Source organism: Pleurodeles waltl, chromosome 2_2, assembly GCF_031143425.1.
Source record: "Pleurodeles waltl isolate 20211129_DDA chromosome 2_2, aPleWal1.hap1.20221129, whole genome shotgun sequence".
Lineage (NCBI taxonomy): Eukaryota > Metazoa > Chordata > Amphibia > Caudata > Salamandridae > Pleurodeles > Pleurodeles waltl.
The window spans coordinates 1,013,804,530-1,013,817,303 of NC_090439.1; the positions used below are offsets into that span (position 1 = coordinate 1,013,804,530).

The 12,774-nt window shown below is 42.6% G+C and overlaps 1 protein-coding gene across 6 annotated transcripts in view; it reads right to left on the reverse strand.

Moving 5' to 3' along the window:
* Positions 1 to 12,774, reverse strand: part of ASAP1 (ArfGAP with SH3 domain, ankyrin repeat and PH domain 1) — a 1,537,410-nt gene that overhangs the window by 1,381,269 nt on the left and 143,367 nt on the right. For 2 of the 6 annotated variants that reach the window (XM_069220756.1, XM_069220755.1), the window contains exons 1-2: positions 1,569 to 1,885; positions 1,074 to 1,200 (exon numbers count right to left, since the gene is read on the reverse strand). In XM_069220756.1, coding sequence (XP_069076857.1) covers positions 1,074 to 1,200; positions 1,569 to 1,873 — 432 coding nt within the window. In that variant the 5' untranslated portion in view covers positions 1,874 to 1,885. Of the gene's footprint in view, positions 1 to 1,073; positions 1,201 to 1,319; positions 1,886 to 12,774 lie in introns of those variants that run through there. The other 4 variants (XM_069220757.1, XM_069220758.1, XM_069220761.1 and 1 more) reach the window with 3 other exon arrangements.

Here is a 12,774-nt window from a genome sequence, read left to right on the forward strand (position 1 = left end):
CAAAGCAAGCAAGATCTAAATAGGCTAAGTCATCCCCTGCAGCAATCTTATTTCAAACTGTGCCCAGTTATATGAACGTGCGTTGCTACCTCCTTATACCACCAGCCCGGCAGCATCAGTCAACAAGTGCTGACTGATTTTAACTTCCACTCACTGAAATCGATCTAGCAGCAAACCCACACTGAGGTATGTCCTATAGCCAGTGATGATATGCAGTTCTAGCTCAGCAAGAATCACTAAATGCTGACACTTGCCATACAGATCCCACCACCATCCTGGTAATATCAACAAACTCCACGACATACTGCAAATAGGATGTACATTTTTCCAGCACTAATTACAAATAGCACTGAACCATACCAACAAAAGCTGAAGCCATTTTCGAGGACCGACACCATTAACAACGAGGCACGCCAAGTGGTGAGACCCAGCACATCGTGCTTAATTTAAGCCGACCCAGCACATCGTGCTTAATTTAAGCCAACCCAGCACAAAAGGCACCACCACAGTCAAGCGAAACTATCTATAAATAATAGGACCTGTGCCAGTATGCATCATCAGAACCGTTAACAAAATCGGGCCCTGCCAAATGCCACCCAAATCATCCCCCAGCAGTCCTACCATGATCAAACACTGGAGCATGCCTCATACATCTAATGTCATACTTAAGCAACATGTAAATAAATACAGGATCGTGCCACTTGCAACAGTTCCTAAAATCCAGCATCAGCAATGTGGGAACATGTCACAATAGTCTCCCAGCACAAGCATCGCCAAAACCGCAATGATGGGGCTCTTGAGAAGTAGCGATAACCCAGCTGTCAAGTGCATAGTCCAGGCACGCACAGCATTTGTCAATCTTCAGTGCCAGCATCAACAAACACTGGCCAACGAATCACAGCGCGTGCCATCCTCCAGAACCTCTGGGGATGCTGCCACTGAATGAACCCATGCCACTTATTATCAATACATTTTCCACTGGCCATAATCAAGGACATATGCCTCTGGGCCTGAGCCTCCTTCACCCCCTGCCCCTTACCTCACCCACCCCGCAGCCCTTAGCATCGCCTCACCTCCTCCAGCACCGTGACCGAGTTCCTGCAGCTCTGCAGACGGGTGGTGAAGCTGGACGTGGTAGGGGAGTTGTAGTCCTCAGTGGTCTCCGCGATGAACTCGGATACGGAGATCTGGTCCGGCATCCTGTGACAGAGAGAGACAGTCAGCTGGGGGAGAGCCAGTGCACGGGTGGGATTGTGGGGCACGCATAGGGGGGAAGGGGTACACGGGGGAGACAGGGTTGGGCAGCGGCGGGCACGTACGTGTTTGAGAGGCGCAGCAAGCGGAGCCCGCGGCCGCCGTTTAAATGCCTGCTCTCCGCGGCCGCCGCCCCGCCTCCCTGTCCGGTGGCGGAAGAGCAGCGCAGATACCGGCACGCTGGGCTCTCGCAGCTTCCCTTCGTGGGGCGAACGCTGGCCGAGGGGGCCGCAGCCGGGGTTCAGGGCAGTAACTAGGCTGGGAGCTCCCTTCCGCCCTCCGAGTCAGCCTGACACACTCACGCACTCACTCACTCGCAGGCTCGCGCCAGCCCCTCGCGACCGCAGGAGGGGTGGCGGCGCAGTGCGCAGGCGCCGCCGCGCTGGAGGACTGGGGGGGAAACGTAGCCGCTGTTGTTGTCTTGGGTGAAGCGCGCCGGCTGAGGGGGGCTCGGGCGCCCACCGGCGCAGCACGCGCCCGGGTCGTTCCACGCGTCACGCGGAGGCAGGGGGCGGGGTTGGGCTCGGCTGGGAAGCTTCCTCGGCAACAGCGCCCGGCTGACCCCGGGTCTGCTCCATCGGTGTGGAGGGACGGCAGGGCTCGGTGCTTGATGCCGCATCCGTGACCCTCCTCACCCCGTCATTTTAGCGCATTGTTTAGTTAAAATGGCCAGTTTACTACGCGGAGCATGCAACCTATTACCCGGCTGAAAGGCGTTCCACTAAAAAGTTTGCAACAGATGAGTTGCGAGCTATTGCGTCCACTGATTAAATTCCAAAACATGAAACTCGTTTGGATACATCTGAACTCTCCGGGTTGAGGCCGAGGCTCTACGTTTTTTTAAATTCAAACCAGAGGATGTCCATGGCATCCGCATCACTCAATACATCTAGTTGTGTTTTTTTTTTCTTGCCTGTTTATTTCGGCGCTGTTGTAAGAGGCAGCATCTCACCAGAGGTGGGCTAACTGCTTAAGGCGCGAGCCACAGACCTGGCCTTGCTCCATGGATGTAATTTAGGGGCAGCCAGGTCGCAGTTGCGACCTCTGGCTTGCCTCTTGCGACCCCTGGCACTGCCTTTGCGACCCCTGGCCTCAAAGGTGGCAGAATCAGTCCAGGGCACACAAGGGCAGCACCACTTTCCTTGTTTTTGTCAATTCTTTATTACACTGATAGTGAATAATATGTTTTTATTCACAATTAGTGTATTAAAGAATGAATTCCAATTTGCTGGCATATGACCTTCCCTAGCAGATGAGATAAGTAAAAAATGGTTTTAAATATAGGTTGTGTGTGGGCTTGCAGGGAAAAGTGTGATTATGTGAGAAGGAGTGTGTGCGTAAGCATACCTGTGTGAATGAAAGTAAACGTTAAATGGCGTGTGATGTCACCTCTGCTACCCCTGCCATTTTGATGATTCCATGTTCATGCTTTGCTCGATATCCTCGAACCCAAAAAGGAGCCGAGCTTTCATGTTTCTCCCTCCTGCCACCCATGCTCTAACCTCGTAACACACTGCTTTAAACTCATGCACCAAGAACAAAGCATTTACCCTTTAATGTGAATACGGAGAAAGATACAAGTACCCTTCTAGAAGCTGAATTACACTATATGAAACCAAAAAAATTGGGTCAATTTTGGCTTCCCTGCTTGAACACGTTTTATCATGCCAGACAACTATTTTATTCACCGAGCTTCCTCTTTCTTAATTAAATGACATGCGAGCTCCTTGAAATAGCCTGAATCCGGGGTGTGCATTGTACAATAAACTCATCTTTGATTTAATAGATTATGATATTTTTCCAAGTTTAATGACATATGTCACACATAGGATGCACATGTCAATCGACTTCCCTCTTAGCTAATTGCAGTGTCTTGAGGGCAGGAGGTCATAAATGATTAAACGTCCATGTTTAAAATGATTACTTAAGAAATGCCTCACAACCCAGTGATGCAATCTGATGTACTACGGTGAATCGCTTCCACAAAATACACTTTTTGAAATCTGAAGAGACAATCATATTTTTTTTAACCTGATTTGTTTGCATTATTCACATGCAAACTATTTCAGGCCACACACAGCTCATACAGGTTTCTACAGCCAACAGAGCCTTGGCTTGGCTCTAGCTCTGCTCCCCCTCAGTTTGTTGCTGGTCTACCTCTGCACCTTGTGACCTGTATAAAATTAACCTAAATCGTATGTGGCACTCTAACCACCATTTCCAGAGCACAGTTGTGCATTGACAGACAGGACACTCTTTTATCCGCAATGTAGAAGACCATCAATTGTTTGTGTGTGACGTTTGCTGTGTTTGAGTGTGAGAATTTAGTTCAGAATATATTTAATATGTATTTTAGAAATGCTTTGCATAAATTCACATGAAGGTTAATTGCTTTCAATCCTGGGAGATCTCGGGTAGTTGAAATACCAGAACTTAACAAGACCTAAAGAGTGAAGCACTATTTATTGCAGTCAGTTTGTTTACTGCAAATGGGTGATTTAAATGCACTTGACTGGATGCAGATTTTCACCTTTGTCTATGACATTGGTTTAGGGTATGAGTGAAACACCTTTTTCGAATATGATACTCAGATTTTGTATTTTGGGGAAGTAGCTGAGGGGTGGTCCCCCAAATCCTGTTTCATTCAATTATAGGATTTATTTGTGTACTTATACTTTTTTGCATCATTAGCAATGTGCAGAATACACTTTCACACTCAATTATACATATACACATCAATATAGTACTAATGTCTTTGTAACCAATTTCCTATGATGTATAGAAGTAGGGTTGTGTGCTGGCTCGGCTGCTTTTTTTGCTTTATAGAAACGGTTTGGACAAGCATCTCTGCCAAATGGGGAACTGCCCTCTCCTAGTCTTGCTGTATGTAGATGATGTAGTCCCAATAACTAGAAGTGCGAGTGGTCTTCAAATTCGTTTAGATTCTTTTTACCATTTTATGAATGATTTGGGCCTGAAAACAAATTTATCCAAATCCTGTATAACATTGGGACCAAAGAATTAAGGATTTTAAATTGGGTGGGTTGAGTTTTCTAAGGTTAAAAATGTTACTTATTTGGGCATTACTCTGGGCTCCAACATGAATTTGGAATTTTTACTTAAACCAAGAGTCCATCAGTTCCATAAAGCAATCAAGTCTGTTTTTAACTTCAACACGAAATTGGGGCAAAAACCAGTGAAAGAAATTAGTAACATTTATAAAAGTAAATGTCTGGCTATAGGGAGTTATGGTGCAGGAATATGGGGATACAAAGGACCTGAGCTGTGACAGAGGGTGCAGAATACATTTTTAAGCAGATTGCTGGTAGTTCCTAAATTGACTCCTGTATTTTTGAATCACCTTGAAACAGGCCTGGACATTGAAAGAGATATAATTAGTAGGGGTGGGTGGTGAACTCTGCTTCGCTCGCGGAGTTTGAAGAGTTTTTCCCACTCCGCGCTCCGCTTAGAGGGCGGGGTTTAGAAAAACTCTGCATAGCAGAGTTTTTTCCTCGCTCGCCAATGTTAAGTTTGCACAAGCAAGGAAAATCTTACTCCAGACCACCACCCGGCAAGATTTCTCAAACCAGGTGGTCGCTACTGCTCGTGTTGAGAAATCTTCCATTCGCATTGAGGATGCTGCCCCTTGAGTAGAAAATGTACTCTAGTGGCAGAAAAGAAGCAGCTGCGTGTGGTGCCATTCGCACTGATTTGACAGCGCAGGACAAACACCCAGCGCTGAAAATCAGTACGAACAGCACCACCTAACACACACTGCCGCTTTACAGAACTCCCCGCAGTGCAGCAGAGGTATTTGGTCACTTTGCAGAGTTCCGTGTAGCGGAACTCCGCCCAGGCCTAATAATTAGCTTAAGCCATTTGTACTATGGCTAAGGTTCTGGAGCTTATCAGAAGTATCTTTTACCAAGGAGATTCTATCTGATTGTGTTGCATTGGATAAGGCTATGGATGTCCATTGGCTTAGATATGTTAAATCTACTTTCAATATCTTGAGGACTCCAGAACTTTTGTTTAACCCTGAGAGTATCAATACAGATTCTAAAAGCGAGGTTAAGCCTTATTTATTTAATTGGCATGCTCAAATACGTCACAGGGACTTTCAAGCATTGCAGTCCAGGGCAGAGTTTACCCTCACACAATCTGCTACAGATCCGGAGTTTTATCTAATTCTGTTTTACAGACCCCGAGCATAGATTTTATTTCACTAGATTTCGTTTTAACCAGATTCGCTTTTTAGGGGCCTTACCAACACACCAATCATGTTTTCCTTTGTTCCCAAGATGCCGTTAGGACAATGCTTCTAAACACCGCACAGTGTGCTTTATGCATTTTTGTCTTTTGTATAAATGCCCATGGACTCGTTTTTTACTTACAGTTCAGGGAGAATATAATATCAGATATTATAAGCCTGCTTTTGCTTTCTTGCAACACGTGGCTATGTTCAAATATGGTATGTTGTTAATTTTATAAGATGTTCCCTGGCAATTATGAAGAGCTATGAGGTCTTGTCGTGAGGATATTTCTCAGCAGTCTTGATATATTAATTTGGCTTTTATGTGAATAAATTGTTTTATTGATGTATTTTATGTGTGGATTAATAGTGCTTTTATGGCTTTTTATAGCGGAAAAAAGATTATTATGACAATGTTTAGAAGGGTGTTTTTCTTACTCTTGTTAACTAGGCCTTAATTTTCACATAGCAGCCATGCTTTCCGAAATGGATGTCACCCTTGCCAACCAGCCTGCATATCTCACTGTCTGTTATTTCTGCAGCACATGTTCAAGCGAAGTCCATGTCAGTTTATTTCTGCTGTCACTTTTTATGTTGTTTTCGATTAATTTTTCCCAGCTCAGTCACAAACCGTAACTACATTTCGAGGTCCTTCCATTAGGCTTGTCTACCCTATTCATTCATAATAGGGTACTGTTGTTCATGTATCTAGTTTGTTCAACCATCTCTGGATGACATTAGCATACAGTGAGCAGAATAAGTATTCATGTAATAGAATATTGCTTATGGGTTAAGGCAATACAGTATTTAATATTTCTGTGTTTTGATTTCCTAATGCAATGATTCACACCACAGTGATTTTGCAGTTATGTTAATTTCATATGCAAAAATAATGTATAAAAATCCTTGACTTGGCGAAATAGTCAGAACTTCCTGAGACGTTCCTGTTCCGCTAGGGATGCTGTCCGTTTCTCTCCTGATTTTGCTGCCCATTTGAGACTTAGAATATTTTTGATTTTGCATTTCTCTGTAATGCTCTATTTTCTGGGAGCCTTTATGGTACTTAACCTGTACCACACTTTTGATTTTTTTTTGTTTGTAATAAATTGTTAAAATATTCTGATGATCTAGAACTCAGTTAATGAGTGGACTCAACATAACATGTATTTCTGATATTATTGGTATGTCAGGAAATGACTTACCTCGGGGACACATTGCCTCATAAAACTGATGTTAAACATCATCTACGATTCATCAAAATTGTGGGTGTTCTGTAGGGCAACATTTTGGTGTGTCAAACTTGCAGAGTTCCCTGAGTACACAGTTGTGATCTACCACTAAAGGTGATCTCTGACTTTTCTCTGCTCAGACAGAGGGAGGACATGTTATGTAGACATTCTGTGATGTTTATTTGGATCCCTGATTGTTGACTTAGTGGAGTATGGCTTTTGATGTTAATTGCATACATTTGAAAGTGAATCTGTGATGCTCTAATATCCATACCAAGGAAGTGGTAAGTGTTTAACAGTAGCAGTGACATCGCAGTCCCTTGTGCACCAGCACGAGCCACCCTTACTATCTATAATAATTCTAATCTGACTTGCTGGCGTCTTGTGGAGGAAGCAGTGGCTTCATCTTAAGGGTACACCAGTTAACCCAGTACATTTGTTGAGGTTTTGCAGCTTGATCTTGTCATGTGTGGTGTAGTAAGCCAGGGGGCTTAAAGGCTGGAATGTACAAGGCGATAAGGAGGCATTCACTGGTGTGGATGAGCTTTGCTTCTCATATAATACTGTCCTAAAGAAATCCAAAGTTACCAGTGGATGGCATACGTGAATAGGGCGCAAAGCCGTTCTCTCTGTCTCCTTCAGAACTCGGTCTGGTGAAGCCGTCTAATGTCTGATAAAAACATTGCCATGTTCATTAGAAGTCTGGGTTTGAGCTAGCGATCTAAATGAGTCTGTGACTATGCCAGAACTTAGTCTAAGTGACTGGCAGGCCCTGCTGTGGACTGGGGCCAGGGCACAGATTGGCACCGGATTGCTCTGTGACCAGGCTAAAGTATATGAACCTAGCCCTGTCTTTTTGAAGTACACAAGAAATGCTGAGCCTAGGCCATGTCCTAAGTAGAAAAATTACTGTCATGTTAAAAGAAAAATCCTTAATTATAAAGGAGTACCATTACACTAAGTCTAATCACTGGCTTTTTTAGGTAAAGTAAAAAACAAATAAGCTGGGAGCAAGTGTTTCCACTGAATATGTTGAGATTATCATATAGTGCAGTGTAGTGTTCATGACTACCTAATCCTTGCTGTTCTTCCAAGTGGCTATAAGGCCAGCTTGTCTGCTTGCATCCCAAATTAGGTTGGGGAAGCCTGCATACTTCCTTATGGAAATGCCTTTAAGTAATCGTCTCATTTTTGAAAGCCAGGTTATACAGTATGTCCCGTTAGTAAGTGGGTCTTACCCAGGGACAGGATTGTGGATGGTATCTTGTTTAGCACAGAGACTGTATAGCAAGGGACCTGCAACCTCATTGGAGGTTGTGCAAGAAATGGGTTGGCTCCTTGTAATCTTTTTGATTGGCTATTCATTATTTTCTTCCAATTTTTGGGTGGACAAAGATGGTTAGAATTGGTTGATGGCTTGTTGGTTTGTCGTTGGTTTTTTGATTAAGGGTGTGATACTATCATATGTTATTTTACTAAGGGAAGAGAGATGCATTTGCCATGCTTATGATGTTTGCTACAAGCTTAATGAAAAAATGCTGGAAGGACCTGGTTCCATTTCTGTGTCGGCTGCTTTGATTTCTTTAGACTAGGATTGTCCTCTAGTTTCATCTCCCTAAGCTTGAGAAAAGGAGAGAAGTCTGGAAGCTGAGTGGGACTGAGGGAAGAATTGGGGTGGTGGTTCATGGTTAAATGACACAGATTCCTGTACGTTTGATATTTCAATCTCTAAGAACCTCAGGAAGATCACCTAAAACTGTCTGGAAGTGCAGGGTGAGGCCAAAAGGGCCTTCGAGTTGGGTGTTTCTGGTAAAGTCACAAGATTTCTTTTGTGTTGTTAGTGTTGCTACAATTGTTGATGTAGGCATTCAAACTAATTTTAGGCCTTTGCAGAGCCATTACTATGCCTCTTGCTGTGTGCTTGTTCTTCTTTGTCAGTGATTGACATGTCTATTGTTTCAGGATGCAGCACTCACATTTCATTTTGGCCAGTCAGTCAAGCCTCTTTATAAAATTTAATAGAGATGTGTCAATAATACCAAGACCAAATCATTAGCGTTTGCTGTCAGTTAGAAGTAATATCTGGTTATTAGATGGGTGGTAACCTGAACATTTAGACAGTAACTGCTATTTTGATACCCTCGCCACCACAGATATGAAGGGGAACTTGAGAGCCACTCTACTGTTGGAACTACAGATGGCCTATTGAGATTTAACATATTTTATGGGGGCTGAGCCATACCTCCTGAACAGCACGCTTAGGTGACAATAAATGTACCAATACCACTGCACTTTGCACTCCCTGGTGCTCTAGTAACTTCCTAATCCTGAAGGAAGAGGAGGGTAAGTTCTTAGTTAAGGCTCTAGAGCAGTGTTTCCCAAACTGTGGGATGTGAGATGATTTTAAGTGGCCCGCAAAAATTTAAACTATAACTAGAGATGCCTTAAAAGTCTGTATTTACCTTGTCACATTTGCTGTTTTCAAAGATAGAGGTCAATTATCAGGCTATGTATCCTGATAAATTGCTGCTTATTGTTTTTTTTTTTTTTAACATCGAGATTAAACATAGGAGTTGGTGTTTACCAACTCCAGTCACTTTGCAGTCGGGGAAAGAAAAGGAGAGTGGATTATGTGACAGTCTTGCTGGGGTAAAGGAGCGTGAAAGGGAAGGCTGCAAGATGTCCTTTTTTTGTAAAACACAACAAAATGTAAACACCTGCAAACAAACTGTACACATTCAGCAGTTAGGGAAGCAAAAATGAAGCACATTGTTTTGTAATTCTGAAATATGCATTGATTACATTCAAATAGTGTCCCCATCATGTCCATCAATGCTAGATGGGCTGTAAAATGTTGGTGTTCTAGAAGGAAAAGACACAGCTATGGCTGAGAAACAAGCTGAGACTGCAGTCGTCTTCTACCATTCATTAGCAATGGCTCCTGAAATGAAAGACACAGTGAGGTGTACTGTCAAAACAAGTATTGTATAACCCACATGGTGTCTAACTGTCTGTGTGCCTCTAATTGCACTATGTAGATGGTCAACCTTTTGGAGACTGATAGTTTTTTTTTATCATTTCCTTAAAAGCCATGCATTCAGTAACTTTCAGTGGTAAGAGTACAATTTATAGTTACAAAAGGGACGAAGAAAAAATAAGGGCATGGAGTTTCTGTCTGTCTGCAGGAATCCATTAATAGAGAACCACTGAAGACCATTTATTGATTAAAGTTCTAAAAACAGAGATGTTTTCATGTACCTGGCACCAAATCCCACGTGGTTCTGATAACAGCCTCACAGTGGCTGTATGTACACTTTATAACTTGGAAAAATCATAACTGGCCATCTGTATTTTCCATTTATAGTTCCAGGTTGACTACCAAAGCAAAACGTCATCAGCCAGGATCATGATAAATGACACATTATGTTTGGGTCTGTAGATGGGCAGCTTTCACAACCAAAATATTAAGGAACTTTTAACGAGACACTGCAAGATTCACAAAGAGTTTGTACCTGAGTGTTTATGTTACTTTCATACAGGTTCAAAGGGCCCATCATTTGAGAATGTCTCTTATGATAAATTTCCTGATAATTGGACTTTTTGATCACCGCACAAGTGGCATCTGTATTCTCCAACTGGTGAGCAAGATTGAGGAATCCGTGAAGCTTAAGTCACAAATTTGTAATTGTATGTAGTCAGTGTGTTATTTTATTTGAGCTAAATACGGGATTATAATCAGTTATTCCATAATGTTGCATATACTCTTCCCTATAGATTTTTTTTTTAGCTTATCTTTATGCTAAAATCTATCCATCATTACATAACATTCCATGAATTCTTCTAGGTGGAATAGGAATAATCTATGTGCGTTTTGGCACCAGAGCACCTTCTTCAGGACATCCACCTTTTAGCCATTCCTGCAATCACATATCACAATTATTATTGCCCTAACCTATACCAAAAAAACAAAAATAAAATAGACAATGTTTTGTAGACACCAAAACAGCATTCACCATCTAGAAAGAGCTAAAGGAAGAAAGATTTGTTTTCCCTTACCCTGTACTGCTGTGTGTTAAATAAGTGGAGAATAGTGAACAAAAAAATAAATTAATCATGCACTAAACCAAAGAAAAGACCAGAAATGTATGACCTCTATAAAACCAAAATCACTTAAAGTAAATAAACCCATTTCACTCTCACCATGTTGTGATAACCCAATAACATGCTGCATAGCAAGACAAGGCAGATCTTACCCCCTAATACCATTAAGATTATCTCAAAAGATGCACGCGAGGATCGTACGAAATTCAAATTCAACTGAATACCGGGCCACTAAGCATCAAGGATGAATCCCCTCGCTGGAAGATATAAACAGTATAATGGAGAATGACCAAATCCAATGTGGCGCAACCTAATGAAGTAACCTACGAGGTAATAAGGAAAAACCCTACAGCATGTACGATCATCTAAGTAAAATAGGACAGATCATAATAAAAAATATATATGTATAAAAAATATTCCTGTTGCATGTTTGCTTTTGCCCTTTCCTAGCTGCTTTGATAATTGATAGTGAGTACAATTTAGCTAAGAGTGTCCACAGGTCTTTACATTTTCATGTTTTTTCCCTGCGTTGGAACTCGAATCTTTAGCTGGGGCCCTCTTTCTTTACAGTAAAACTATAACTATTTCAGGCTTGTAAAGCAGAAATGGCGCATCATTTTAAAATGTTAGAGGGCGCATATCAGCAGGGGAGATCGGACATTGGTTGTCTAAGGCAATGGATCGCACTTTAGCCTTGTTTGTTTTTTTGCCCCCAACAGATATTTAAAAGCCACATGAACAAGCCCCCTCCCCCCAAAGGAATACTGTTCAATGGTGTGTGGGGAAAAACACAAACATAATAGAAGGATTCCAGAGCTGGTTAAGTAAAAACTTTACTCCTAAACATTTTGAACTGGGATTAAAATGATTTTACTGAACTGGAAATATGTTAATACATTACGAGGACTGGTGAATCACACATATGCGAACAACTCGTCTGAAAGGTTGGCATAACATGTATGAGGGAAGCGAGATGATTAGTGTGTAGTCAGACTCTAGTGGTCTTTGGATCACTAAGTGGTTTCAACACTGTGTGCGGACACTATGGTGTCTCTTTTCCCCAGAAAAAGTTTTCCATGATGCCTCTGAGATCTCTATTGCTGGCCTGAATCGTCGCTGTGCCATGAGTTTATATGCTCATTGTCTGCCTTCTGTTGTACAGATGGCTTGCCACACTTGTGGTTTGGGGAACCTGTGAATGCTACCCTGGGGCCTGATAAGATGCGGTGAAGCATCTGCGCTGAAGTTAATGTACTGGCTGAAGAGGTGGTGTCATGGTGTTCGGAGAGCCACGCCCACCTTGTGATTTGCAGTCTGATGAGGAATGAAGCTATGTCCCTCTTGCACAGAGGACGCTCACACTGGTTTTCTTCACTTAAGAGATTCCTTAGCTAGGGCATGGTAGACCAGCAATGAGCCTCCGGGCACAAGGTCAACTCACACTTAGCTTTGCACTACGAGAAAAGAGGCCCAGCCCTTACATTAGGTTAGTGGTATTAACACCACTATTTCAAAAACGAGCTCATGGATGTTTGTCGTTCAAAACCTAAACCAGATTAACCTCAAACAGGAGACCGCCAGTTGATTTTCGGGAAGGAGCAACACGAAGAACATGGATAATTTGTAGACACACAGCATACTGCTGTGCACTGAAATTGGTTTGGAAACCTGGTAATGACCGAACTCAATGTGGATGAAGTAGAATTGAATTAGAAGGCACTAATAGCATCCCACCTTCTTGAGAAAAGGAGAAGCATAACATTTGTGTTTAAAACTGTGTGCCCCTGTAAATCTCTCTGCAATCCCTGGCGATCCCTAGATGACGTCCATTGCATAACTGTAATGTTGGTGCGAACAAGGGTCCCCAAAATGTTTGCCCGAAGCCCCAAAAAGCTTTAAGATTTACTAGGTCTGTTAAGCAATGCAGCTGGTCAGACC